At 44.9% G+C, this 25,482-nt stretch overlaps 3 protein-coding genes across 4 annotated transcripts in view; all 3 read left to right on the forward strand.

Moving 5' to 3' along the window:
- The first annotated feature begins 1,123 nt into the window (after positions 1-1,123).
- On the forward strand, positions 1,124-22,800 carry LOC117770836 (tenascin-X). Of its 2 annotated transcripts, none has more exons than XM_034600595.1 (18): positions 1,124-1,351; positions 1,576-1,633; positions 1,717-1,935; positions 3,413-4,222; positions 7,281-7,396; positions 9,971-10,124; positions 10,272-10,541; positions 17,687-17,809; positions 18,210-18,353; positions 19,243-19,362; positions 19,803-19,952; positions 20,444-20,580; positions 20,900-21,032; positions 21,135-21,286; positions 21,372-21,468; positions 21,699-21,854; positions 21,999-22,162; positions 22,471-22,800. In XM_034600595.1, exons 1-18 carry the CDS (start codon positions 1,220-1,222, stop codon positions 22,567-22,569), a joined length of 3,234 nt encoding a protein of 1,077 aa, XP_034456486.1. In that variant the 5' UTR covers positions 1,124-1,219; the 3' UTR covers positions 22,570-22,800. The 2 variants fall into 2 exon arrangements, with proteins under 2 accessions (XP_034456486.1, XP_034456488.1); XM_034600597.1 differs by having other exon boundaries at positions 9,974-10,124.
- On the forward strand, positions 13,610-16,800 carry LOC117770837. Its single transcript, XM_034600598.1, has 2 exons — positions 13,610-15,375; positions 16,778-16,800. The coding sequence occupies exons 1-2, from the start codon at positions 13,743-13,745 to the stop codon at positions 16,780-16,782; spliced, it is 1,638 nt and encodes a 545-aa protein (XP_034456489.1). The 5' UTR covers positions 13,610-13,742; the 3' UTR covers positions 16,783-16,800.
- Positions 22,801-24,521: 1,721 nt separating the features above from the next.
- The window catches only part of LOC117770841 (LIM/homeobox protein Lhx9-like), a 3,731-nt gene continuing 2,770 nt past the window's right edge, over positions 24,522-25,482 (forward strand). Inside the window, exon 1 of the mRNA XM_034600602.1 lies at positions 24,522-24,826. Coding sequence (XP_034456493.1) covers positions 24,701-24,826 — 126 coding nt within the window. The 5' untranslated portion in view covers positions 24,522-24,700. The remainder of the gene's footprint in view (positions 24,827-25,482) is intronic.

A 25,482-nucleotide genomic window follows, 5' to 3' on the forward strand; every position in this document is an offset into this window, starting at 1 on the left:
GAAGTTCAATATGTGGGGGGGGGGGGTATCTCATGTTCTGCTCATAAATAATGACAACGACACGTCTCCTCCACAAATGAAGCTAAAATATCTCCGATTCAAACGCTGCCATCTTGTGGTGATGACATCATTTACAGTCTGTGCAGTATCGAAGTCCCGCCCACACACACTCTCAACCAATCAGGAGTCAGTCTCCGCTGTCAATCATGACGTCTTGTTTTTAGATCATCAAATCACGAATTAACTTGAACAAACATCAGAGAGATAAGAACTGAAATGACAGAAACGTCTTTACAAACATTTATTTAACGTCTCCTTTGATTCTTTAGTTTGGTCCGTGTCCCATCTGCTAACATGGAGGAGGAGGGTTATGACCTGTACTGCAGCCAGTGGGGAAAGAGAAGTTATGAAGCAGGAAATCAAGTTAAATTTGAAGATAAAAATCTAAATTTTTAGTTAAAATTGTAAATTGTTAAGTTACTAAATTATGAATCTGTTAATTTCCCTGCTGAAATCAAAGAGACGTTTGCTGCTTGATTAAAACAAACCAGAATCTAATAAAAGCTGCTGACGTCCGTGTTCTGGAGAAAGATTCAAACAGCAGCAGGTCACGATGAGGCTCCAGCAGCTGGAACATCTGTCGCTGCTGGTTCATTAGAAGTGACTGAGGTCCACACAGATGTTGAAGCATCACATCAGTGTGTGAGCGGTTCAGAGGAAACTTTAATGTCCAACAGGTGAGAAATGAATTCAATGTGGATTCATCGTAGATTCTGATGTTTTTCAATGAGAGAGGAGAATTTAATTTGAAAAATGAGAGAAAATATGATTTAATGCAGAATTAAAAACTGAAACATTTCCCAAACAATGAAATATAGAAGAAACTGCTGAAATGTGTTGAAATGTTTGATCTTTATGTAAATTTCTAAACAAAGAAACTTCACTGAACGACTTTATTCTGTTGTCGTGGAATCGACTCAACTTTCTCAGTTTAACTCACAAACCTGTGAACAGACCATTCCTTCATTGTGGTTTATTGTGCGACACGCTGCACCGACAGACACACAAACAGCTGATGGCTCCTTTGTGTGTTGAGCTGAGGTGAACTGTGTTTCAGGGGGAACGTCGCTGAGAGGACGGAGGAGCATCCACCAGCCGACGCCATCACCTGATCTTCATCTTCACTTCCATCCCTCGTTTTCCTGCTGCGACCCCAGCGATGCTTCCCTTCGCCCCCACCCTCCTCTTCCTCCTCCTGGCTGCTCTGGCCCCCCCGACCCTGTCCACCTCCCAGGAGCTCCAGGTCGGAGGTCACAGGACGCCGAGGGAAGCCAAGCAGGACACCATCAAGGTAAGAAGAGTTAAGAAGATAATACTCAACTTTCAGACCGGAGCTGAAAACTTGAGCCCCCCCCCTCGCAGCAGTGAGGGTGAGTCAGTGCACGGTGACGTCAGAACGTCCACCTGTGCGTCTGATTCACGAAGGCTGAGCTCCCCAGCTTCTGCTTCACGACCAGATGAAGCGTGAGGAAGTCAGACTCATGTGATCGACTGTTTCCCTCGTGGTCGTTACAGGTGCTGATCTCCGGGGGCTGCGCCTCTCACGGGGACTCGACCGACGTCGGCCCCGGAGGTAAAGACCTGAAACCACTGAGTCCTTTTAACTCACCTTCGTGATCGTAAGAGTAGATCTGACGTCGTCTGTGCTTGTCTCAGGTAAAGAGTTCGAACTGGCCCCTGGTTCTCCTCTGGTCCTGACCCATCAGATCAAACTGGTTCCGTCAGGTTCTGGATCAGGATCCGGGTCGTGTGGCTGCGAGTCGGACTTCGCTGCTCTGCGGGAGCGTCTGGAGCGTCTGGAGAGGGAGGTGTCGACGCTCCGAGACAAATGTGGAGGAGCCGACGGAGGCTGCTGCACCTCCAAGGAGAGTAAAGGTGAAGAAACACACGTCATCTCCTGCCACTAGGGGGGCCCTGGGTTTGTTGATGCAGTGAAGCAGTGCGGCATGATGGGAGTTGTAGTGAACCCAAACACCACGTTTTTGTGGAGATAAGAAACTATTTGATAAAAAGTTAATTGAAGTTAATCCACAATGTCGTTCCATGCTGCCCCCTAGTGGCCAAATAAACATGTTACTAAGCCTCAGAAACTGTAGACGACATCGTGTTTGTCCAGCTCAGAAGACGACACGACAACAGGAAGGGACTTTCAGTTTGAAGTGTGAGGAGCCTCAGGGATCATTTACACTTCAGGTTCATGTATAATCAGGTCTTCTCAACGAGCCAAAGATTCACTGATGTTCTTCAACATGATGATGTTGTAAATAAAAATATCATTTTGACTTGATCAGCTCATAAACTGAACTCAAAGTAATTATTGGAAATAATCCGCTGCACTAATCAATGAAGTTTAAAAACACGTGAGCCGTCAACATGAATCATTTCTTCTTCATGCAACAAACACGACTTTGAATCGGAAACTAAACTGTCGCACGTGTTGGAAACTGGTTCAGAATCCTCCCGTAACCATGACAACAAACACAAATACACATCGTCTCATCCTGGAGTTAAATCAGTCGGACGTCAAATATCTACAACGTTAATTCAAACACTTGACATATGAGGAATCATGTTTTGATGTTGATATAAACATATGAACTAATAAATCTACAACATAAAAACATCAGTTTCTTCTTATGAGTCAGAACTTTTATGTGTTTTACTTCGTAACTGTTCAGGATTTATAGTAAAATAAATCAGCATCATGAAGAACAGGTGAAGTTCTCAGAGTAAATGCAGCAAAGTACTGGAGTAAAAGTACTTAGTTACTCTGAAAACATGAGCTAAACCATGAGCTGTGTGTGTGTGTGTGAGTGTGTGTGTGTGTGTGTGTGTGTGTGTGTGTGTGTGTGTGTGTGTGTGTGTGTGTGTGTGTGTGTGTGTGTGTGTGTGGAGGGTGGAGGCAAATCTGCATTTTGGGAGGAGATGGAGTCTGAGATCACACTGGGCAGAGAGCTGAGGACACACACACACACACACACAGACACACACACAGACACACACACACACAGACACACACACACACACACACACACACACACGTAATTAGGCTCGTCACTGTAATAACTGCAGATTAAACTCCACCCCCTGAATGGGTCGGTTCCAGTTGGCTGGTTTGAGAACCCAGTGAGTGACGCGCTCACGAAGCTGCAGCACAACGTCACCAACAGATTTGTTTTGTGGTAAAAAGCAGTTTTGATTAAATGAACCAAAGTTACAGAGTTAACAGCACGACAGTAAAACTGAATCTGATGAAACTGAATCATAAACCAACAGATGATCCAGTCAAAGATGAAATAATCTGACTTTAAACTCTGCTTGACCCTCCTCCCTCTGGCTTCCTCTGCTCCAGGTGCTGGTTGTTCCATCAAACCCAAAGAGGACGAGTGTCCTAACGAGTGCAGTGACCAGGGTCGCTGCGTGGACGGCCGCTGTGAGTGCTTCCCTGGATTCAGCGGACCCGACTGCAGCGACTCCAACTGTCCTGGGAACTGCCACGACAACGGGAGGTGTGTGAACGGACAGTGTTTGTGCGACCCTGGATTCAGCGGCCCGGACTGTTCAGGGAAAGCCTGTCCTGACGACTGCAGGGGTCACGGACGCTGCGTTAACGGTGAATGTGTTTGTGACCGTGGATTCGCCGGCGCAGACTGCTCTGAGATTTCCTGCCCTGGAAACTGCACCAACAGGGGGCGCTGCATTAACGGACAGTGTGTTTGCGATGATGGATTCCGTGGCGCAGATTGCTCTGAACAAACATGTCCTAATAACTGCAACGACCGTGGAAAGTGTGTCGACGGTAAATGCGTTTGCGACAGCGACTTCACCGGAGACGACTGCTCTGACAACTCCTGCCCAGGAAACTGCAGCAGCAGGGGGCGCTGTGTCACCGGGCAGTGTGTTTGCGATGAAGGATTCACAGGTGCGGAGTGCGGTGAAAAAACCTGTCCTAACAACTGCAGCGACCGCGGCAGGTGCGTCAACGGAAAGTGCGTCTGCGGCGTCGGCTTCGCGGGACCAGACTGCTCCGCCAAAGGTTGTCCCGGGAACTGCAACAGCAAAGGGCGGTGCGTCAAAGGCAGGTGTGTGTGCAGGCGTGGCTTCAAAGGGCCGGACTGCAGCCGGTGTGAGGACGGACGGACCGGACCAAGCTGTGACACAGGTGAGTCCGCTGCTCAGAGCGGGACAATCCAATCTGCCGTCGCCACTGACTGGACTTAAATCTGCAGATAAGTTGTTAATGTTTGTTTATTAACTCCACTTGTAAAGGGGCGGGGTTAGGTGACCAGTCCACTTCATTGGCTGAGAACAGCACAGGGACAGTCACATGATCAACAAAGTAAAGGTCCACGTATCAGATGTACTTTGTGCAGCTGCAGCCAAATGTCTCGTCCCCGGTTTGAAGATCAACGACCTCTTCTGTGATCCGGGCTGGACCACCTGGTTCTGCTCGTGTTTCTCTGCCTCCCCGAACGGTTCCAAGCTTAAATACTACGGTTAACGATTTGTTTAGTTTGGGCAAAAGAAGTCAGTTGGACCAAGACGTGGTCTAGGCGCTTGTTAAAGAATCGTGGGCAACAGAGGAGCCTCTGATTTATGGTTCCATGACGACATCTCACGACTTCCTCCTTTGAGTAATAATTCCTTCTGCCACTCGAGGGTTTTATCACTGGACTGTGCCTCGATGTCGTCATTGTGGAATTTGTGAAAACAACTTTTTCTGTCATGTTTCAATATCCGTTATTAATCCAGCATCACACGTTGTTTATAATCTCAAGACAAACACTTGACATGTTTGGTTTGTGAGCCAGATGTTTTACTTCAGTGTAATTTCAGTGTTGAGGAACGTTACGTCATTCTTCTCAGGTTCTACCTCCTCCAGCTCTGTTTTCGTGTTGTTCTTGTTGCCGGGCTGTTCGTCTGGAGCTGCTTCGAGCTGCAGTGACGGAACCGTTTCATTAACACAGCAGCAGGATCCAAACCTGCAGCTCGTAAAACACAGATCGCTGTGTAATGACCGAGGCTGACGCACAACACACACCAGTGTGTGTCTGAGCGAGACTCAAGTGTTTCACCAACTGTAACCGACCTCTGATCGGAGCCGAGGGAGGGATGTCCCCGAGCCTGAGACGAGTTAGTGGACCACAGAAACATGTCCTTCACTGGATGGATCAACACAACATGATGTCAAGACGTTTCTCAGGTTCAACTGATCGTTCTTTTCCTCCATGAAGATCAGAAGGTTCCTGGATTTGAAGTAAAATATCAGCAACTTAGGACGTTTGGTTTAGTGTCATCAGGTAAAAGTTGGTTTGGACCAAATACCTGATAAACTGGTGACTTTCACATCAACTTGTGAAACTTGTGTATTCAGCGTTAGTCGTTTTCTTCCTGAAGGGGTCATGTGATCGGAGCCGGACGAATCAGCTGCGTTGTGTCCGAAAAGAAAAGACTCCATCAGCAAGCGCCCGTGAGTGTCAACGACATCGAGGCCAAACATCTCACTTTCTGCAGCGTTTACAAACTTCAGTGTTTTAGCGTCTCTAAAACTCCGGAGTTGTGTGGACGCCAGACGAATCTGTAGATTTGAGTTTTCAAAGGAAAACGTAGCTGGCTGCAGGCTTTAGTCTCGAGTCTAAATCCACTTTTCCTTATTTAATTGAAACCTCATTTGAAAGCCGTCGTTATGTCGGCGCTGCTCGAGAAGAAAACAACTGTGTCGGTCTGAAAGGCTCAAGACACTTTGGCAGCACTTTGTGTCGGGTTTGAAGATGGAGCAGTGATCACAGCAGGAAGGTCAGTGTGTTCGTCTTGTTGGAACATTGTGATGTCTCCCTCTGCTGTGATAATGAAGTGCATTATAGTAATTATTATATTCTGGAACATTGTTACGTCAGAGTGTCAGTGACCCACTGAGCCGTGAAATCTTCAGCTGATTTTATGAGGAACCGCTGCGGTAAAATAAATCGGAGTTATTATCGACTCGTTACACACGAGCTCGAGGCTGCGCAGGCCGACGGCTTCATGTTGGCAGCGTCACCACGAGCCACATGTTTCTGACTCTGTGCTACACGTCATATTAAAGCATCTGTAAACACAGACAGGACGTTTTATAGAAACAACATCTGTGTGATGAACCTCAGCTTCACTGATTCACAGGCCAAAGATCTTTTCATTCTGCAGAAGATTCCGTTTAATTCTTAAAGTCAATGTTACTGATTCAGCAGGTTTCTCAAAACTTTGTATTAAAGAGACATTTGGTTTTATTTCACTGGATCTAAATATGTATTTGGATCTGCAGCTCCATCAATTATTCTCTGAGAAATCAGGGAAAACATCAAAAAACCTTTTATCTCACAATATGAAAGAAATTGATAAAAAATCCAGATTCACTGCGAAATTTTAAGAATTCTTTTTTGGTTCATAACTCCTCCTTCCACCAAGTTTTGTGGAAATCTGTTCGGTAGTTTTTGCGTAATCCTGCTCACAAACAATCGGACCATGAATCTGTTTACACAGTTTATTTATATACTGTTTATATATCAGCATCCATCAGACACAGATGAACAGCCACGATCCCGTGAAGCCGTGTTGGTTTCCAATTCTTGTACCACTGGCTTCACCAGCTGCCGTCTTGTCTGTGATTTGTGGCCCTTGAAGACGTCTCTGATCTGAACCTCGGCCCCTGAGGATCCAGAACCTGGATACGACCCTTTATGAGAAAACCACCTGTCGTCATCTGAACTCTCATTTTCAAACAGTTTGAGTTTAAGAGACGTACGAACATAAAACACTCAGCTGCTGCATGAAGGTTCCCGGGCATCGACCACATGCTGATACTTATACTATTGTACTATTACACCATTATACTGTATACTACATACTATATACTTCTGGTATAGCCTCTGGAAAAGTCCTTTTCTCATAGACGTCTATAGAAAGAACCAGTGGAGTCGCCCCCTGCTGGTCATTACACAGAATACAGTTTTCAGTCTATGATCAATATTCATAAATATCATGATAATAAATCATGAAGATGAATTTATCCATCTCCTCCAAACCCTGATCCATCATCACATCTGTGAATCCAGCTGCTGAACAAACGTCTCTCCTTATTGGACATACATGTAATTCTACATACATGTAAATCTACATACATGTAATTCTACATACATGTAAATCTACACACGTGTAACTGATGCTCATGTCTCTGTCTTTAGTGATGTCAGGTGTCTCCCAGCTGAGAACTCAGGACGTCACGGAGACGTCGGTCACTCTGCTCTGGAGTCGGCCTGCTGTGCAGTACGACTCCTACCTCCTCACCTTCAGCAGCCAGGTACAACACCTCACTCACCTCACTCACCTCACTTCACTTCACTTCAAAGTACATCGTTAAGTAAAGCACAAAAGTCTTCGTAGAAAAATACAAATACAACGTTATCCATCAAATGTATAAAGAATAAAAACAAACCTGGGAACATAATCTTGTGAAAAAACATCTGCAGCTTCAATCATTGGTGAAATGTCTTCGTATAAACATCTGTTGGGTCTGAAGTAAAAAAGGTTTTTATGTCGTCATCTCTAGTGGATGAAAATAAAATCTAGAAACAGACACGAACTCTTCATCTTCTCTTTAAAAGACTTTGAACCTTCAACTCAAACCAGACCTTTAATTCTCTGGGTGTTTTTGTTCGTGACGAACTCGTCCTCCTCAAATACAGAATTAAAGTTTGTTTGTTGAGCTTTTAAAGAGGAAATGAAGTTTCAGCTTTACCGTTGCTATGGTTACGTCCGGTGGAGTTTTCCAGACTCTGAATCAGAGACTTGTCTAAACTGGTGACGTTCTCTTCCTGATTGGTTCTCATCAGTCACATGACTCGACTACCAGCGAGTTCCTTCCTGTCAGTAACAGTTCCACCTCGTCGTCGCTCAGAGAAAAGTTTTAGAGAGAAATTATTATTATTGATTCATTGATTGATTGATTGATCATCACAGATATGTCTAATGCTTTTTGTACCATTAGGGAGAAAGAAGTAAAATACATTTCTCCTGTTAACCATAGAAACCAGTGACGTCTTCATTCACTGTCACTGAGAGAGCAACTCACACACACACACACACACACACACAGACACACACACACACACACACACACACACACACACACACACATGGTTATCATCATCAAGGGATTAAGATTTAATGAGAGAGAGAGAGAGAGAGAGAGAGAGAGAGAGAGACAGAGAGAGAGAGAGAGAGAGAGACAGAGAGAGAGAGAGAGGGAGAGAGAGAGAGAGAAAGTTAGCCTGACGTTAGCCTGACGTTAGCCTGAAGTTAGCCTGAAGTTAGCCTGAAGTTAGCTTGAAGTTAGCCTGAAGTTAGCCTGACGTTAGCCTGATCACGCAAAGATGTTGGTAAATCTCTGTAAAGTGTGTGTTGTAAACTGATCTGTGGTCAGTGTAAGTTACATATGCAAAATGTTCAAATACAGATTCAGTCGTAAAGAAGAAAAACTCTTCTTTTTCGGTCGTTTAATATTTTCTCTGAGATGTTGATCTCTCAGCAGAGAACAGATTAAAGTTAGAGGCCGGACCGATCGCTCTGGAGGAGGAAAGATGCAGATGTGGGATGCTTGTAGCCACGGCAACATGTAAACACTGTCAAACACATGGCAACTGCCAGAGGGGTGACATCACCGCCGGTCCACAGCTGTGATGAGAGAGGGCGAGAGAGACAGACAGACAGAGAGAGAGAGAGAGAGAGACAGAGAGACAGAGAGAGAGAGAGAGACAGAGAGAGAGAGAGAGAGAGAGGGAGAGAGAGAGACAGAGAGAGAGAGAGAGAGAGAGAGAGAGAGAGAGAGAGAGAGAGAGAGAGAGAGACAGAGAGGGAGAGAGAGAGAGAGACAGAGAGAGAGAGAGAGAGAGAGAGAGAGAGAGAGAGAGAGAGAGAGTCAGAGGGAGAGAGAGAGAGAGAGGGAGAGAGAGGGAGAGACAGAGAGTCAGAGGGAGAGAGAGAGAGAGAGAGAGAGAGAGGAGACAGAGGGAGAGAGAGAGAGAGAGAGAGAGAGAGAGAGAGAGAGAGAGAGAGAGAGAGGGAGAGAGAGAGAGAGAGTCAGAGGGAGAGAGAGAGAGAGAGAGAGAGAGAGAGAGAGAGAGAGAGAGAGAGAGAGAGAGAGAGAGTCAGAGGGAGAGAGAGAGAGAGAGAGAGAGAGAGAGAGAGAGAGAGAGAGACAGAGAGTCAGAGGGAGAGAGAGAGAGAGAGAGACAGAGAGGGAGAGAGAGAGAGAGAGAGAGAGAGAGGGAGAGAGACAGAGAGAGAGAGGGAGAGAGAGAGAGAGAGAGAGAGAGAGAGAGAGAGAGAGAGGGAGAGAGACAGAGAGAGAGAGGGAGAGAGAGAGAGAGAGAGAGAGGGAGAGAGAGAGAGAGTCAGAGGGAGAGAGAGAGAGAGAGAGAGAGAGAGAGAGAGAGAGAGACAGAGAGTCAGAGGGAGAGAGAGAGAGAGAGAGACAGAGAGGGAGAGAGAGAGAGAGAGAGAGAGAGAGAGGGAGAGAGACAGAGAGAGAGAGGGAGAGAGAGAGAGAGAGAGAGAGAGAGAGAGAGAGAGAGTCAGAGGGAGAGAGAGAGAGAGAGAGAGAGAGAGAGAGAGAGGTTAAAGAATCATCATTTATGCTCAAGTTGTTTCATCAATTTGTTTACGTCCTATATTTATTAATCTCAGTTTAGTGTGTGTGTGTGTGTGAGAGAGTTTAAAAGGTCCTTTAACTTTAACACAAACGTATGTACACACTCAGGGCGGTTGTGGCTCAGGGGGTAGATCGGTGGTTCTCTAACCAGGTCAGGGGTTTGATCCCGGTGTGTGTGAATGTAGAACAACACACACACTGTTAGTTTTGTGTCTGGGCCGACAGAAGGACAGCGACCAGCAGATCCTCGCTCAGGTGGACGGAGGCCTCAGCAGCTTCACTCAGACAGGACTGGCGGCCGGTCAGGAGTACAACGCCTCCATCACCGGGGAGGTCGGCGGCAGGAGAGGAGCCGAGAGTTCCACCGAGTTCATGACCCGTGAGACTTTTATAATACCTTTTATCAAACACACTTCTCACACTCCTGATTCTGTATTTGAGAGGAGACGAGAAGAAGATGTCTTTTGGGGCTGTTATTTATCTATCTCATTTTATTACCTTTATTATTTTACGTCTGTATCTTCAGTCATCTCGGGTCCCACCAACCTCCAAGTCGTCAAGAGGACGTCCACGTCCGCGGTGGTCCAGTGGGACAAATCGCAGGGTGAGATCGACAGGTACCGTTTGAACATCACCCCCAGCGACGGAGCCGGGAAGACTCAGGAAATCACCGTACCTGTTGACCAAGACTCCGCCCACATTGGGCAGCTGGAGGCGGGGCGTTCGTATGACATCATCCTCGTGGCGGAGAAGGGCGCGAGTCAGAGCCAACCAGCGACCACGCAGGTGGTTCCCGGTGAGTAGGTCTGAAAATTAGTTTTTCTGAAGGTCTGTGACGATACAGCTCGAAAACAAATGAAATAAAACACATCACCTTCCTCAAATACTCACCACAGCACCAAACATGGATTAATACGCCGCTGAAAATAGTCCCAATCAGCCACAGACCAGCACATGTTGTTTTTGGTGTTTTCATGTGATTTAACATCTGTGTCATAGTGACAGTTAAAGTTTTAATTTGCTCTTCATCTTGTCAGAAAGTGTAATCACTGAACGTGGAGAGAGAGGATTTCATAGAAAAGGAAACAGAAACAATACGAGAGTCAGATTTAGAAATGGAACCAAGAGATGAGTTCTGTGGCCGACACGTTGACCACAAGAGCATTAGAGGGAAACATGAACTTCAAGAGCCACAGAATGGAAACAACATCACAACACAAGTGAGCAGAGTTACTGTGGTGAAGTGAGACGCTGGTCGTGACGTTGTGTGTCTGGTGAGGTCTTATGGTACGTGCACTGTAACACCTCAAACAATACACTCATCTCCGATGTGGTTGTGTTTCCGTTGTGCTTCTGTAGTTGTGTTGGGGCTCTTGAGTTCACGTTTTCAGTTAATGCGTTTGTGTGAGACGTCTCGGGCGCCGTCGAATCTCACAAACATGATGCATTCTGGGATTCTTGAACCTTTCCTCTCCTACAGTAATTGTGAGAAGTTACATGTTTCTCTTGCTCAGTGAGTAAGTGAATCTTAATGTGTCCAGACGCCTCATTTCTAAATGGAACACGTCGTGAAAGTGTGAAGAACCTTCACTGTCGGAGTTAATGAAGCGAGCTGCAGCCTCAAGCTTCCTCCAGGGGCAGAAATAATGGAAAAATAACTTCTTGTTTCCTGGACTCCGTCATCATGTTTCCTTCTCCACAGTGACACGGACATCAAACCTGTTGAATTCCTCTGTTCAACCTTCAAAACTAATCATATTTCAATCTTCTTCTTCCAGGTTCTACATGAAGACCTCAGCTCCTTCATAAACACCGTAACCACACAAATCACTGTTATCAGGATTCATCACGGTCCCATTAACACTTTATGTGTCTCGAAAATCTGTCGGATCGCAGAAAAGTTTAAATACATCCGAGACGCGTAACTACGGCAACCAACATGGTGTGGCAATATCAGGTTGTAAATAAAGATGGAAGACACATGAAGCCAAAATCTCCGTATACCAACACTGTCGTCTTCTCGATTTGGAGCCACAGTCTGTGAAGTAGTGATCTCGGGTTGGAACTGCGTCTCCGCCGGTTTTTATCTCATCAAATATCGAATTGCTCTGCTACAGCCAACCACGCTTTGGCCTCATTTTAAGGGAGCTGTCATGTCGTCCATCTTTATTTAAAGTCTGTGGGAACTATTCACTGTAACTAAACTGCCACAGGTCAGAAGTTCTTCTTCTGGTGTTTTTGTCAGTTACCAAACGGTCGATGGTACAAGCGGGAAAACAACGATTTTTATAAAATCCATGCTCTGGCCGACACAATCTGACGAGTGTAAATGGGACCAATGAATATTCAAACTGCATTTCTCTCCTTTGTTTACTCTGATCTCTTCTGTATTATTCACAACAGCAGCGTACGATGACGTTAACATTGACACCAAGTGCTCACTCCCTCTACAGGGAACCGTTTACCAAGGGTTACCACGGCAGCTTTGACCGCGCAGGTCAGACTAGCACCAAGACAAGAAGTTGGCGACTTGGACCAAGAATTCCACCCATCACCTGAGAAGCACGTCTCTGACCAACAGGGGAGATCGGAGGATGAACCAGAGGCTGACTCTGTAAAGGTTGGACCCAACAAAGACTCTCCATCTTTGGTTGAGAGAAATAAACCTCTGGTTAGCAGGACTATGGCCATAAATGGCACCAGACCCAAACACGCTGGAAAGCTCACATTGTCCAAGAAGCCAAAAGTTCCAGGCCCTTTCAGATTCAACACAACCAGAGTTGTGCCTGGAGGCACAAAGGTCGGCCGTGGCCCCTGGAAAAAGCCCCTAATGGGGGAGAAAAAGAAGGTAGTGCCCAAAAAATCTAAACCAGATGTCGCCAAAATAGAAACCAGGACAATAGATATGACTGTGACAGAAGCTCACATTGAAGCATCCAGCACTGAGAGGAGGGATGACAAACATCCTGCTATAATGTCTGGAACCGATTCAGAAACACACAGACAAAGTAGCTCAGAGGGACCACAGAGGCAACCAGATGTTAGCGTGACAGGCCAAGAAAACGACACTGCTCCAGTGTCTTCAGAGCGAACTGGGACCATTCATGGCCAAGAGAAGAAATGCCTGAACAAAGTAAAAGTGACGCACACCAGATTGCCCCATGAGGACAGAGGCAGCGGGTGTAGAGGGGATGGGACAGCGCTCGTAGGAAACCCGTTGGATTCAGATCGATCCACTTCTGATTTGAAACTCTCGTCTGCAGAGACAAACCTGGACTCTTCACCAGATCCTCTACGAAAACTCCTGACGGACACTTTTGACAGTTTGAATATCACAACGTTTTCTGTTCACTTGTCCGAACCATCAGACCTCTCTGATGATGAAGACGCAGTAAGGAGGAAGATTGTAACAGGACTGAAGCCACTGTCATCATTTTCATCCTCTTCATCATCCTTACCAAAGTCACAGTCATCATCATCATCATCATCATCATCATCATCATCATCATCATCATCATCATCATCATCATCATCCACACCATCACCTTTACAAGTTTCATCCTCATCATCATCATCATCATCATCACCCTCATCACCACCATCCCTTACACCTTCATCACCGTCACCATCAAAGTCACCTCCATCATCATCATCGTCTTTCGGCTCAGACAAACCAGATTCCTTTGGAAATACAGAACAAAATGCTGATAAGACCAAAAACACGACTGACACAGCATCTCCGGAAGAAAGAAAACAATCACCCTCAGGAAAAGCGGGCGCACCACTTCCCCGCCGCACACCTCCAACACGAGGTTTCATTCGTCGTCCACGCCCAGTTTTGGGTTTGTTTCAGAACAGGACACATCTGAATTTGAGAGGTCCTCACCGTCCCCCTCCTCATGGAAACATTATCCCAAGAGGAGAGTCAGGGACGAGGGATAAATCCGCGAATGACTCATTGCCTTCATCTGCTTTGGAGGAATCATCCCCAGTGAAGATGAACACATTAGTCAGGGATGCGAGTGGAGACAAGGATGGGCCAGCTGCACCTGCATCCTCTGGACACAACCAGAGAGTTATGCTGACAGAAAGAGGACGAATCCCAGTTCGCCCTCAGACTCCAAAAGGTGGATATGTGCGTCGCCCCTTTCCAAACATGGCATTTCTTCAGAACAAAACTCGACCTAATTTAAGGCTTATGACTCGCCCCATTCGACCTTTAAGTCCTGAAACAAAAACACAGAGGGTGGAGGTGTCGCCTGCTGAATTTCCAACTACTTCATCTCCTCCTGATGTCAAAGCTGAAAGTCCACAGCCAATAGGAGAGGATAGTGAAGATAGAGCTGTGGTGAGAACCTCCTCAACAAGAATGTCCAGTGAGCAGTTAAATCAGACTCTCAGAGGTCGAGGAGAACCTTTCTCCCATCGCCCAACCAAAGTTCAATATTTCCGTCGCTCCCAAATGTATGCTGGACCTCTCGAGAACAAAACACGTCCACACTTGAGACGACCTCAATATCCACGTAGAGGTCTCATGCACAAACCTCTCCCTGTCAGAAAGCTGAATGGAGACGCTGTTGGACGTCAAACTAGCCAACAAGAAAAGGGGAGTCCATCTGAATTCCCTGAAATCCCATACAACCAGTTAGGAGAGCAGGATGTCCCCAGGCCTACCCAACGAGTAGAAGTTCTAATAAGACAAACAGGAGAACAAGAAACTGCAGATGTAAGCCCCCTGATGGATGGCCTCAATACTGCTGTCAGTCCACAAAGTAACAAATTAGAAAATGGGGAAAGGGCTCCAATCCAAACAAGCAAATCTGGGGAAGAAGAAACTGGCACTCTGGTTTATAAGAATGATTCTGACCTCCATAACCAGCGAGTCAATACTACCAAATATCCTGCGTCTACAGTTCGAGGTAGACAAAATATCCCAAAAAATTCCTCTGATTCAAGAGATTCAAGAACAGTCTCACTTCCAAAGCGACAACCGCCATCAAGAGGTATAACTGGACATCGCACCCAGATGAGAAGCTCCGTCAGGGAAGAAGATCCTAAAACAAATCATGCTGTTAAAAGGGTGTTTGACACTAAAACTGGACAAACAAGAAACGCTGCTTCAAAACCTTTGGTGGGATCAGATGTTGCTTCAACCGGAGTCACAAGAGAACATCTGGACTACGTAGGAGTGACGAACCGGACCTCAGATGGTTTCACGCTCATATGGGACTCACCCGAAGGAAAGTACAAAAACTTTGTTGTTACCAGGAAACGAGATGAAAAAGATGAAACACCAAATCCAAAGGGAAGTCAGAGAGATCAACAAAGACGACAAGAAGACTCGGAGAGAGAGGACGAGAAGCATCAACCGACTCGTGAACCAGGAGAGAGAAGCACTGAAGGTGAAAACCGAGTGTCAGAAAGTGACCTCGCACATATTCCAATGAAGCAAAGCAACACAACAGTTAAACCAGCAACAGGAAGTGAGAAATCCTTCAAAGAGGTTCTTCCTGGTTCAGCTCGCTCCGTCCACTTTGAGGATCTGCCTCCTCAGACTGAGTACACCGTCACCTTGCTGGGAAAGGGTCCTGGTCTTCTGTCCAGACTGCACAAGCTCGTCATCAGTACAGGTATCAGCCATTGTGACGGTAGAACAACACAAATCACTGCTGTACAATGCGACAACATTACTGTCAATGTTGTGAAGCCTTCTTCACACAGAACTCGCTCCTTCCCTCTTGAGCTCCACCAGTCTGGGTTTTCAGAATAAAATCACTTCATGCGTGTTTCATATCTTCACTGTGTCTCACGTTGACCTGATTAAATCACATTTGTTAACTAATCATCACTTGTCTTAGTATGACTGTTATAATATTTGCTTACCCACTAAATACCTCTTCCATTTTCATTTCAAGAGCTCAGGTGTCGTGCTGCTCTTGAAGACTGTAAGCGTTTACGGTCTCAGATCACCCGTGTGTTTCTCATGAAAACATCGGTTCTGTGACATTTAATCTGTTTGTTCTCAGCTGATGTTGAAACAGTTGTGTTTTGTGTTCATGCTGTTTGTGCCTCGCTCCTCAGCTTCGATGAATATGTGAAATACTCATATTCATGATTCTGCAGCCACACAACATGATCAACACTCGGTGGTAAAGACGCAGATATTTGAGACCTCGGATACACACGGGCACAGTCACATTGTGAACTAGTAAACGATCTAGTTTCCAGAGGATTGAGGGTCATAAACATATCAGCATGTTGGTTAACTCGGTGAGCTGGCAAACCTGGAGATCAGACTTCAGCTTGGAGCTCATTGATTCTCAGGTTCTTCTCTGGGTCTCGACAGGTTTGTACAGTTTCAGAAAAACTTAAGTTTCAAGTACTGACAATAACAACTGACAATAACCACTTCTGCTTCTTGATAACAAGAAGCAGAAGCAGGACCTCGATGTCCTTAATTAGTTATATTTCTATCAAGATGGAATGTTTTTGAAAAAATCGAAACCTGGAAATGAAGGAGTACTGTCTTGTTAAATGCAGTTTGAGTCTCTTATGTCCATTTCACTAAAGCTGGACAGTTCTGTTGTACATGATTTGTGTACAAGTTCTTAATTTCATATTGTTTTTAAATATTTAAATGTGATGATTTGTTAGGTCTGTAACAATGGGTTAGTTTGACTGGACATTAACTCTTGATGTGTCCTAAAATGGATGTTTGGTTTATGTTTTAGTCCAAGATTTGGAAAAAGATCTGTTTTTAAGAGACAGTTAATCAAGCGTCGGCTTCGCACCTTTTACATCATAGACAACGACCTCAGTTTTGTACAGTAGTCACTTGTGGCAGTGAAAAGTTAATTTAATTTTATTCCTAATAATGATCGTTGATTATATCGTATTTTTGGAAGCCTGTAAATGTCTGAGAGCAGAGTCGTGACAAAGATGTGACGTGACCCACTTCACTGACTTCACTTTGTCTGATTGTATCGTGACACCACCGTTCATCCACTGCTGCTCTGGTCTTCTGTCACTCAGGGTGAGCTAACAGCCAGCTTCACTGACCCATCACCCCCCATCACCCCTCGCCCACACCAGGGTAAGACCACCGCTGGTCTGTCTCCATCCTTTTCATCCAGATGTGCACATTTTAATCCACTTTCAATCAAAAGGAAGGAAGTGGATATTTCATAATCAAATTGATCCGGGTATCGAACAGACGATATGTGTCAGTACAGTACACTGTGGTACATATTTATCTTTACAGGATCAATTTAGAGACTAAATTTCAGGAGTAAAATTTGCAAAATGCCCAAAATATTAAGAAATAAACACAGGAAAACCAAACTGTGTAGTGATATTTGTTCAGTGACAGCCTGTCTGTGATGAATCCGTTTTTAAATGGAAAATGATCCACCTCCTCTGGTCAGGTTCATCTGTCTCAGTCCTAACGCTTCAAATGAGTTGTCACCTCCAGCTCCTCTCACTGTGTGGAATTAATTAACTCATCTTTAATCATCTTGTGAAATTGTCTCCTCTTCTTCTTTTGGTTTGACGTCATTTATTCCTGCCCGATCTTATTTTCAGGTTTGAGCGACCGGCTAACATCGTTCCTCATTCCCTCCTTTGCTGCTGTCCAGGATCCATCTTCATTTGATTGTGACGCTATATGTCTGTATATGATTTGTATACTGTATATATGTTGGCACTGTACATATATACACATGAACTCATTGGAGCACTAATAGCAACAGTGTGGATGATTAATAAACAATGTACACACTCTTTACTCTTTACTCTCTTTAGGATATTTATTCCTCTTTCCTTTTCTTTTCTAATTCCTTTTTCTCCTCGTCTTATTCCTGTTGCTTCTTCCCTTCTTTCTTGTTTCCCTGTTATTTGACTTCCTGGTCTGATTCCTCTCCCTGAACTCTTTACGCCATCCAGGCCCCGAGCCTCCGACCGACATCGTCTTCAGCGAAGTGACAGAAAACTCTCTGACAGTTTCCTGGACCAAACCCAAGAATCCCGTCAGTGGTTTCAAAGTCACCTACACCCACACTGAGGAAGGTGAGGAACTGAATCACCATGTTTAACAGCAGGTTCCTGGATTTGCTAGATGCCATAAAAACAAACAAATAGATTTTCAGAAGCGTCTTTATCTTCACACTGATGTTTTATGGTCATAAGGAGATTAATCAACATTTGTATATCTTTCTGGTTGTGGATTTAGTTTCTATGCATGCACTTAAAAACCACAGATCTGATTCTGGAAAAATCACATGTCTGCAGCTGTTGAGCAGAAAGTTCAAACGGCCAAAGTTTCACGTCTCAACAGATTTGTGATAAATGATCTGTGACTGTTGCATTGTCTGACCTCAGATCACTGGAGCAGCTCAGGGGCTGATTCCCCCCCAACAACAACATGTATGAACCAATAACTGACTCCTTCTCTGTCTTGTGAGTGCAGGGGAGCCGGTGTCGGTGTCCCTGGAGTCGGAGGACTCCTCCGTCGGCCTATCACAGCTCTCTCCTGGTTCAACCTATGAGGTCAGCATCCTGTCCATCCTCGGCCTGGACGAGAGCGACCCAGTCAACGACTTCGTCTCGACACGTGAGGGCGGCAGGTTTCACTTTAGTTCTTTGTGCTGCCGATGAGTTTTTTTTACAATCACACAAAATGAAGACGTCTTATGAAAACTAAACTGTGACGAGCTGATGGCCACTTTGACCTTCATAAGTCACCTGCACGACCTTGAACCACAATATCATGACGCTGTGGACGTTCAGTTTTTCTTCTTGTCCCTCACAGCTCCTCAGTTCAGATTGGAATTAGTTTCCTTGGACACATAATAAATTACAATGTACAAAATAACATTAGGGAAACACAACAAATAACTTCAAGCTTTTCAAAAAACTGAAAATATTGACGGGTGGTTTTTCAATCGTATATAGATTTATGAGCTAAATTACTTAAGTTGGCTAAATCAGAGTCAGTACCAGGGTTTATCTAATGTTAGCAACACATTGTTAGCTTTCAGCTACGGTAGCTAAGTCGTAGTTGGGGATCAGAAAAACGTTGTATCTAATGTTAGCGATACATTATTAGCTTTGCAAGCTATGTTAGCAAAGGTAGCTAAGTCAGGGTTGGCAAACACGTTAGCAACATTAGCTTGTTGATGATTTAGTCAATATGAAGACTCATTTTATCTATAATCAAACTGAATCTGTAATTTTGTGGAACAAAGAAGAGTAAAATGTTCAAATGTTTCTCTACGAACAGATTCAGAAACCGTACCGTTTGCTGCAGGAGCTCTGGATCTTTGTTTCCTCAGGAGCCTCATTTGAAGCTCTGGATCTAAACTGTGTGTTTCTTACCCAACTTTGTCGTAGGAAATGTTCTCTGCTGCTCAGTCCGACATCTTCAGTCTCCACTTTGGTTTTTAAGCTACAGCTTTTGTTTCTGTTCGGTTTTTAACATTTACTGTTGACTCCTCTCTCAGTCCCTGACCCGCCAACACACCTACGGGCCGTGAACGTCACCGACACCAAGGCCTTGCTACTGTGGCGTCCAGCGTTGGCCACCATTGACAAGTACGCCATCGTCTATGGCTCGGGTTCAGGTACGTGGGGGTGCAGTTGTGTTTGTTAACGATGGCGAAACCTCAGAATTGAAGGCCACGTCATGGACAAATGCTTTTAAACAATCTTGTTCACATAGAGTTTAAAGTTGGTTGGATTCATTCTGTAGGAACAAAGTACAGAGTAGAGTTATTGCTAAAAGTGATGCCTAAATCCAAAATGGCCGACTTCCTGCTGGTGTTTAAAGGGCGTGGTTAAGCCATGTAAGATGTAACCTTTTAAACATGACAGAGGCGTGTGTCGAGTTTAAAGTAGATTAGAGTCTGTAGTGTTGATCCACACATTCACCAATCAACCTGAGATTCACTGCAAATAAGTAAAAAGCTCAGTTACATTTTCTCTTTTAATTTCCGCTTCCTGTCGGTGAAATGACGTTGAAATACGCTGCTGTGACGAACTCTCTGTCTGACTGTGTGTGCAGGTTCAGAGCTGAGGATCACGGTGTCTGGAAACGCAGCCGAGCATCAGCTGAGCGGTTTGGAAGAATCCACCACCTACACCGTCACCATCACCAGTCAGCTGGGCCGAGACGAGAGCCCACCGGCTGCAACCAGCTTCACCACCAGCAGAGGTCAGTGCACACGTGCTTAGTGAGGACACTCACATTATACATTCCCTTAACCTTAACCATCGCAACTTAATGCCTAAACCTAACCTGGTTATCACCCTGAATGAAAATTAAAACAATTCATTTGAATTACACGTCATGATTGACAGCTGAGACTGACTCGTGATTGGTCGAGCACATGTAAGGGCTGGACCTCGATACCACAGCTCCACACCCTGATCACTACTGCACAGACTCTGCCTGTAAATGACATCATCACCACTAGATGGCAGCGTTAGTATCCGAGATATTTTCGGGTCGTCCATCTTTATTTAAAGTCGATCAATCTCAGTCACAGTTTCTCTGCAGATGGTTTTTTTCACGGTTCAGTTTGTGTTATGAATTCACCAGATTTGGCAAAAAGCCGTTTGAATCCGCTCATGAGGAAACTTGATAATAATTAAGAGTCAGATCCGGGTGAAAAGTAAAAAGTGAAACTGAAAACATTTCTCCAGGGAGCGAAGGCGACGTGCCGCGAGATCTCCAGGCCGACAACGTGACGCCTCGCACCGCCCTGTTGTCATGGAAACCACCGGTGAACCCCGCTGCCAGCTACCGGCTGACCTATCAGACGGAAGGTCAGGAGGTGAAGGTGAGATGACTTGAGAATCTGAGACCTGATGATGAGCAACACTTAATATTAAACTTTTGATAGTAATTTCAAGGAAAGTAGGAAGTTCCATTTAAAGACCAACTTCATTTTCATTTATTTTCATTCAATTTTGGAAACTTTATTCTTCATGTGAGTTGAATCCTCTGTGTTTTGGACGTTCAGCGGACCTCCACTCACAGACTTATTTAAAATAAACTTCTGTGTCAACAAGATCATCTCTGATCAGCAGATCATTTATTAGAGTTGACTCCCGGTTCTTTACCTTTAATCTTCCTCTTGTCCTGTTTTTCCTCATCAGGAGGTGAAGGTGGATTCTTCGGTGAGAGAGTTGAACCTCACCAGACTTTATCCTGGATCTAAATACACGGTGCAGCTACAGGCGGAGGCAGGAGGACGATTCACCTCCACCGTTTCCACTGAGTTCACCACCGGTACAAAACTTCTCCTTCTTGCTTTTCTTGTGGTTATTCAGTTATAAACTCCTGGCCCACTACCCATGATCCTTTTCCTTCCTCCTCCCTCCTCTTCTTCAGGCGCCCTGAGGTTCCCCTTCCCCACCGACTGCTCTCAGGAGCTGCTGAACGGCATCAGGGCGTCAGGCGAGCTGGAGATCTTCCCTCAGGGGAACCAGGGAGCGTCGATGATGGTTTACTGCGACATGGAGACGGACGGAGGAGGCTGGACGGTGCGGTGACATCAGCGACAGAATGGTCCTACAGTGAAATGTGTCAGCCTCAGGTTTAAACTAAGTGTTCTCCTCGTGTCCACAGGTCTTCCAGCGGAGGAAGGACGGCTCGGTGGATTTCTTCAAAGGCTGGAGGGACTACGTCAAAGGATTTGGAGATTTGAGTGGCGAGTTTTGGCTCGGTGAGAGAGACGCCCGCCACCAACAGTTTGAGAACAGTCTTTATTTCAGCTCACTGCAGGAAATCATGTGAAGAACACGTTAATTATAATTCAACAGCTGCAGTTATAACAGACACATGTGACACAGTATAATGAATAATAAATAAATAAAGGTAAAGGGAGCTCCTCTCCGGGTCGATTCATACGATATAACCCTAAGTCTAACTGAAGTTCATACTTGCCGCCTTCAGGCCTCGAGAGTCTCCACAATCTGACAACAATGAGCAGGATGAGTCTGCGTGTCGACCTGCGAGATGGAGACGACTCAGTGTTCGCCAAATACTCCACGTTCGCGGTGGCCAGGAGGAACTACAAACTGACCGTGGGCGGATACAGCGGTAACGCAGGTGAGACTCAACGGGCGTAAACCGACAACACAGCGATCTTAAAACCTGCAGAATTCAAACTCTGAGGTCCTTGTCGTCGAACTATTACCTTCTCCTGAAAACTTCCAAAACCCATTAATCCTCCACATCTCCTCCGTGTGTCAGGTGACTCTCTCAGTTACCACAACAACCGCGTCTTCTCCACCAAAGACCGAGACCCGTCGCCGTTCATCACCCGCTGTGCCATGTCGTACCGAGGAGGATGGTGGTACCAAAACTGCCACGAGGCGAATCTCAACGGACTCTACGGCATCGACGTCAAACACCAGGTAACCTAACCCCCCCGAGGACTTCACACCTGCAGTGAGAATCAGTCAAATCCTTTTCAAACCTGCAGAAATCTGAGTCTGAAGACATACGATTAATATTAAAACTATTTTGATTGAGTCTCCCCCTAGTGGCACAAAACTACGTCCTGTGCTTTAAAATCTAAATCAGGAGGTTTGATGCTGACAACAGTGTTTACTTATTTCTGATTTACCTGACGTGTGTGTGTGTGTGTGTGTGTGTGTGTGTGTGTGTGTGTGTGTGTGTGTGTGTGTGTGTGTGTGTGTGTGTGTGTGTGTGTGTGTGTTAGGGTATCATCTGGACTTCCTGGAAAGGGAAAGACACGTCCATTGCGTTCACTGAGATGAAGATGAGACCAGCGTCCTTCAGTCCTGCAGCCAGAGGGTGAAACAGAGAGACGCTTAATGAACTGCTGAACACACACAGTGGGTCCATACATGTGCGAGCACACACGTGTGTGAACACACACCGTGGTGTTAACAGAGTCACACTCACGTCACACCAGATGAAGACGTGTTTTATTTAGCAGTATTTTACTGTTGTTGTACAGTTTTTATGTTTTTTACCTTTTACCTGTTAAAGCAGCCAATCAGACGTCCTCCATATTTAATTCAAACAAGCAAATGAACAGAAGAGACGACGAGGACAGAAGAGGTCGAGGAGGTGGACCGAGAAGCGAGCACATTCTCACTGTGGTCACGTGAGCTGTCGTTAGTGAAAACTGCTCAAAGTCAAAATGTTTTTGTTCCTGTTTGTGAAGACAAAGTTGTGTTGAGGTTTTTGTTGTTAAGTTGTGTTTTTTTGCGTTAACATGCTTGTGTACGACGCCGAAGCCACCCCCTCACTTAACCACAGGTGATGTCATCACATCAGACTGTAAATAAAAAGTAATGACAGCTCCCCAACTGGATCGCCCCCTGTTGGCTGACTGCAGTATAGAACATCTGGTTCCTCGTACATGAAGCTGATGTTTGCAGCACTTTGTCTGTGCATTAAGACTTTTCATTATGTTTGATGTAAATAAATTAGATACTCGATGATTAGTTCGTCTCTAAAATGTTTAATTTTCACAATCTAATAAAAAAAGCTTTTTTACCTTGTTGCATTTTTGACGTAATTTGACTTTTCTTTTTTTTTCTCCTCATAGAAAAAGATTTAAACATTTTTTGATAGAAAATATGAATTTGCCTTTTCTGACGGAAGAGTTAGTGGTTTAAAGCTCAGCACCGCCCCCTGGTGTATCTCTGGTGCACTGCGTCCCCTCAGAGCCTGTTCTCTCACTTCAGTTCTGATTCTGTTGTTGCTGCCTTAAAGAATCAAAAGGATTCATATTGAAAACTGATGCTCGTGATATTTAAATCACTAACTGATGAAAACAGGAGGTTTTCATCTGTTTCTTTTCTGAAGATTTGTCTTTGTGTCGTGAAGCTCGTGTCTCATCATCACACAGAATCACAATAACGTCTGTTTCTCAGGGTGAAGACGATCCCAGGCGACTTTTTACACCCTGTGTGTGTGTGTGCGTTGTTTTAATTGGTCCCCAGGGTGCACCCCCACCACCCCATTCACCAGGTGGCCAATCAGATCAGTTCTTACCTGAGTCACCTGGGCCTCTTGTTTCCAGGTGTGTGTGTGTGTGTGTGTGTGTGTGTGTGTGTGTGTGTGTGTGTGTGTGTGTGTGTGTGTGTGTGTGTGTGTGTGTGTGTGTGTGTGTGTGTGTGTGCTGCTGTCAGGATGGATGAAGAGGTGGAAACTGATCCTAAACACCAGGAGACAGGAGGCGGCAGAGACACCTGAGGCAGGTGAGTGGACGTCTGTCAAAGAGCAGGAGAGGAAACAGGGAGACGTCCAGAAGAAAAGAAATGATTCCTCTGTCAGGAAGAAGAAAGACAGTTTTTGAAGAGCTGAAGAAAACATTTCCACTTTTAAAGAGATGAGACGTTTGAGGGATTCACATCAACCAGAGGACAAACAAGAAAGGTACGATTTATGATTTGTTTATTATTATTCATCTTCTTGTGTTTATTCTTCTTAATATTCTTATGAGCAAACCAAACTCAAATATCATCAGTTTGCAATAACATGAACTTTCCAGAAGAGAATATATTCTAATAAAATAACTAATCACTATCAGTTTCATTATGGATCATTCTACTGCACTTTCTACTCCAGTGGATGAAAAGATACTGAGGTTGTTTCTGGTGTGTTGTTGTATGATTTTATTGTTTAGTTTATGGTTTGTGTTATTTATTTGTTGATGTGATATATTTAAATTCAAAAAGTAAAAAAAAACAGCGAAACAGGACAAATTTTTAAAAATAAAAAAATAAATATTTTTACAGATTTGAAGAAACCAGTGGATGTTTCTGAGTCGTCGAGGTATTAAACTACTTTTCACTCATTATAACCTTGTTGTTGTTTATTAATGTAGAATTAAATGAGTCTGTTTTTAGCTCTCTAACGAGGCCTGTGATTCCGGAGAGGACTGATAATTACCCCTCCACCTCCTCGGGACAATCATGATGTCGCCAGACGCCCGGGCCCTGGAGGACCTGTTGTTCGGCAGTGACCTTGGTGACGAGGCAGAGGGGTCGGAGCCGGGCGGCGGCCCAGCGGGGGGGGAGGAGAGTGCTGCTGCAGACAACGTGAGCATGAAGACAATAAGATGATGGTTGGTGGAGGGTGTCACTACTTTGTGCTGCGGCCACCGTCTGCATCCTCAGCTTTAATCACTTCGATTTTATTAATGTCTTTAAATATACAAAATATCTACAATCAACATCAACAACAAAGCAAAACAACACACAATCTAATCCACAAAGAATTAAATCTATAACAACACATCTAGTCATTAAATATTAATGAATACATTGACACCATATATAATGATGTAATTACATATTATACACCATCCTTTGCGTTCTTCACACTCAGTTTTGTAAAGAGGTTTTTCTGAGGCACAGACTCGACACAGAGTTGATCTCATATTGATATGATATTCAGCAGGAAACTGTTGAAACATGAAGAATCATGAAGTTTGGTGGATTTGTTCCAGCAGCAGCTCTTCAGGGTCAGGAAGCAGAGGATCATGGGTAATATCCAGAGGGACGACCCAGTCAACACATTGAGACACTTTGTTTTTTCTACACATGAAAACCTTCGTCACTCAGAGACAACAGAGTTAATCTCCATGTGTGGCTGCAGGGGGCGCTGCTGCTCAGTGACTGTAACTTAGTGTTGATTTAAATGTCTTTGGGAAGGACTCAACACAAAGTCTGAATTCTTTCAATCCCTTTTATAG

Source organism: Hippoglossus hippoglossus, chromosome 11 (genome assembly GCF_009819705.1).
Source record: "Hippoglossus hippoglossus isolate fHipHip1 chromosome 11, fHipHip1.pri, whole genome shotgun sequence".
Classification (NCBI taxonomy): Eukaryota; Metazoa; Chordata; class Actinopteri; order Pleuronectiformes; family Pleuronectidae; genus Hippoglossus; species Hippoglossus hippoglossus.

Excerpts from the sequence above, each read along its gene's own strand:
- LOC117770837 (XM_034600598.1), top strand. The coding sequence starts at position 13,743 with ATGAACACATTAGTCAGGGATGCGAGTGGAGACAAGGATGGGCCAGCT.
- LOC117770836 (XM_034600595.1), top strand. The coding sequence starts at position 1,220 with ATGCTTCCCTTCGCCCCCACCCTCCTCTTCCTCCTCCTGGCTGCTCTG. Across the intron at positions 1,352-1,575 it reads CCAAGCAGGACACCATCAAG|GTGCTGATCTCCGGGGGCTG; the intron begins GTAAGAAGAGTT and ends TGGTCGTTACAG. Across the intron at positions 17,810-18,209 it reads CTACACCCACACTGAGGAAG|GGGAGCCGGTGTCGGTGTCC; the intron begins GTGAGGAACTGA and ends TTGTGAGTGCAG.